The sequence below is a fragment of the Marmota flaviventris genome, chromosome 9, assembly GCF_047511675.1.
Source record: "Marmota flaviventris isolate mMarFla1 chromosome 9, mMarFla1.hap1, whole genome shotgun sequence".
In the NCBI taxonomy this organism is placed as follows: domain Eukaryota; kingdom Metazoa; phylum Chordata; class Mammalia; order Rodentia; family Sciuridae; genus Marmota; species Marmota flaviventris.
In genome coordinates this window covers 4,523,861-4,526,927 of record NC_092506.1, presented here as the reverse complement: position 1 = coordinate 4,526,927, position 3,067 = coordinate 4,523,861, and the positions used below count along the sequence as shown (strand labels likewise).

The 3,067-nt window shown below is 68.0% G+C and overlaps 1 protein-coding gene across 1 annotated transcript; it reads left to right on the top strand.

Moving 5' to 3' along the window:
- The first annotated feature begins 748 nt into the window (after nucleotides 1–748).
- Nucleotides 749–913, top strand: Smim38 (small integral membrane protein 38). Its single transcript, XM_034636888.2, has one exon. It carries the CDS (start codon nucleotides 749–751, stop codon nucleotides 911–913), a length of 165 nt encoding a protein of 54 aa, XP_034492779.2.
- Nucleotides 914–3,067: the final 2,154 nt, after the last annotated feature.

The following is a 3,067-nucleotide window of genomic DNA, read 5'->3' as shown; positions in this document are numbered from 1 at the left end:
CCCTGGTCTCTGGGTGAGTGTGGAGGCTGGGGCTTCAGGCAGGGACCCTGTGAGGGACGTGCGGGGACCAACAGGACTGTCTGTCCCTGAGGGCCAGGTCCCCTCCACGCCTCTGGGTGGGCTGGTGGGTGAGAAGGAGGCGCTGGGCAGCCGGGGGGCCTCCTGGGGGATCAGGCGAGTCCTGCTGCAGCCTGCGCTGACCCCCCATGATGTCCTGGGCCTCAGGACGAGGATGCGGGCCATGTGCTAATTGAGCGGCGTCTGGGGTGGCCCCTGTCCTCATCCCGTGTGTGCAGCCGCCTCCCCGCCCGGCCTGCTGCTGCTGCAAAGACCGCCGGCCTCGGGCAGCGCCGGCTCCAGAAGTGATAGCTAATTGGGGACAGAAAGGGCCCGATTGTCTCGCGGCGGCCGGAAGAGCCGCGTGGGCGGCTGGAGGAGCCGGAGGCGGCCCTGCTTCGCCCAGCAGCTGCCACCGCCGGAGATGTTTGGGGATTACGTCAGCGCTGGCGGGCAGGGGCCGCGGGGACAGCGAGGGAGGCGGGCTCCGGGCGGCCTCCCGCCCCCAGGCCTCGGGACAATGCTGTCATTGTGGGCCGGGAGAGTGGCTGCCTCCGGATGAATGGCACATGGGCCTCTTGGCCAAGGAGGCGGCTTGCAGTCCCGATCTGTCCCCTCGCCCGCCGGGGAGGCCCTGGCTGGAGTCTGGTGGGAGGGAAGCCTGACGGGGCCCCCGGAGGCCGGAGTGGGCATGGCCTCCTGGCTGGGGGGCGGCTCGGGCGGCCCCGACCTGCTCCTGGTGTTGCTGGTGGTCATCCTGCTGGTCCGCTTCCTCCTGTGGTCCTGCCTCGGAGCCTACCTCGACCGCAGGCTGGCCCCGCCGCGGCCCCGGCCCCCCAGACCCAAAAGGGACTAGGCCTCGGGCCCGGCAGGAAGCCCTCCCCGTCCCGGGCCTCCTGCAGGGGCAACCTGTCCCCTCTGGAGGGTGGACGCGTTTATCGGCTACCGCACACGCAGCCACAGGGTGTCCTGGGTCTCTGCTGAGGTGCATTTGGCCAGGACTGTGCCCACTGGTGGCTCTGGGGAATGCTCCCTGCCCCCTGCCCTCGGGTCCATCTGATGGGGTGGACGGCGCTAGCCCTTCACCTGCTGGGCAGGCACAGACCCGCATTCCACCCACCAGGCAGAGGCCGGCCCACGGTGTGGGGTGTTGCAGGGACGGTTTCCACCCCCTGCCACAGGCTGTGGGTCCCTGTCACTGCCAGGGTCCTGGGGCGTGTCCTGCTCTGACTTTCTGAGCCTCCAACTCTCGATGAGCACATGTGCAGGGGGGCCTGGTGGAGACACAAGGACAACTGGGACCGCTCACAGGGCTCGCCTGCAGGTGACCCGGCCAGGGCTCCTGCACCCTAGGGGGACACCTCCTGCCTCCCGAGGGACCAGGGGGTGTGGAGGCTTTCCTCCCAGCAGCCCCCAGGAAGGAGCCCCGGACAGACCTGAGGCCGGAGTCCAACGTGGTCCTGTGGGGACCTTTGTCACACCTCAGTCTCCACCTCTCACGGGGCCCTCCTCCCTCAGTGGTCATCCCGGGGGTCAGATAAGTGTGTGGCAGGAAACCCTGCTACCTGCCAGTGTCCAGGCACAGGGGTCAACTTGGTGGCCAAGCCACGGGGCCCACCCGCATCCTCTGATCGTCTGTGCCAAGAGCCACCTGAGAGGGTCAGCAGGACCGGGAAACTGATTTAGGGCCAACAATCAGCACCCTGTCCCAGCCACATGAGCCGTGGTGACCACTGACACAACGGTCAGCCTGGGGCAGCCATGGCCTGGGGAGACTGTGGCAGATGCCACCGGGCTCCACCTCAGGCAGCTGAGCTGGCACCTCTGGGTGGTCCCTAGGACCCTCCGGCAGGTTCCGCATCCCAGGCTGGTGGCATCTCCTCGGGGAGAGGGAGGAAGCACTTCCGCAGCTCCGCGGGGAAGGACTGGGCCAGACGTGCTCCGACGGTGGGGCCGGAGCTGCGGAGCCCTGTCCCCAGAACCCGGTGGAACGTGACAGACAGTCCCTCGGGAACCTGAGCCAAGCCGAGGGCCGGGGGCTTGGAGAGTCGGCGCCTCCTGTGCATCCCTAAGGGACCCGGCCACCTGTCAGGAGAGGTGTCCCTGCCCTGAAGGGGGCCCCAGTCTCCCTGTCCCCCTTGTCTGGGCCAATGACACTTGGGGGCGAGGGTGGGGGGAGCTCTGGTTGAAGGACCCACAGAGAGTGCCAGTGGGGTCTCTGCTGTCCTGGTGTCTCCTGGTCCCTCCTGAGCCCAGAAGTCCTTGTTTAGCTCCCGCAGGACCTGGGAGCCCAAGGGGACCCGGTGGGGGGACAGTGGAGGGAGGGGCCCCGGGCCTGCTGTGCTCTGTGATGTCGGGTCGGGCCAGTGCCGGGCAGAGCGTCCGTCGCCTGCCGTGGACGGTCAGCCGTGGGTAGCGAGGGCTCTGGATGCTGTCGCCTGAGCTGGGGAGGGAAGTCCCCATTGCCATCAGGGAGCGTCGTCCAGCTGTCTGCAAGGCCCCCGGCGGGACTTCTCCCGTCTCTGGGAAGCGAAGCCCCGTGCTCTTCTGGGCGGGAGGGGCCCTCTGGCTCCCCGGGGGGCTCTCCTCTTGGTCCAGGGAGCTGCAGCCTGGGCTCTTGCTGGGACGGTGGGAGATGACATCCTGCTCCAGGGGCACGGTCCAGTGGGGACAGAAGCCCAGGCCCCCAGCCAGGATGGCCACTGCTGCCCTCACTGACCCCCTGGAGCACCTCATACTGGTTTCTCCAACTGGCCACTAAGAACGTTCTGGAGAACACAGACTCTGGGGCTCCACGTGTGCCACCTGCAGCCTGTGACGCTGCCCGGAGGCTCCTGGGCAAGGGCACTGTGAGCACACGGGCTGTGCCCCAGCCACGCCGCGGCAGCCACTGCGCCAGCCGTGACAATGAGCAGGTGGACGACTGTGACGGACGGAGGCTTTTGTTGCTTGAGTTTGATTTCACACATAGCAAGATGTCAGGCACCTGTTCCCAGGCGGTGGTGCGGCG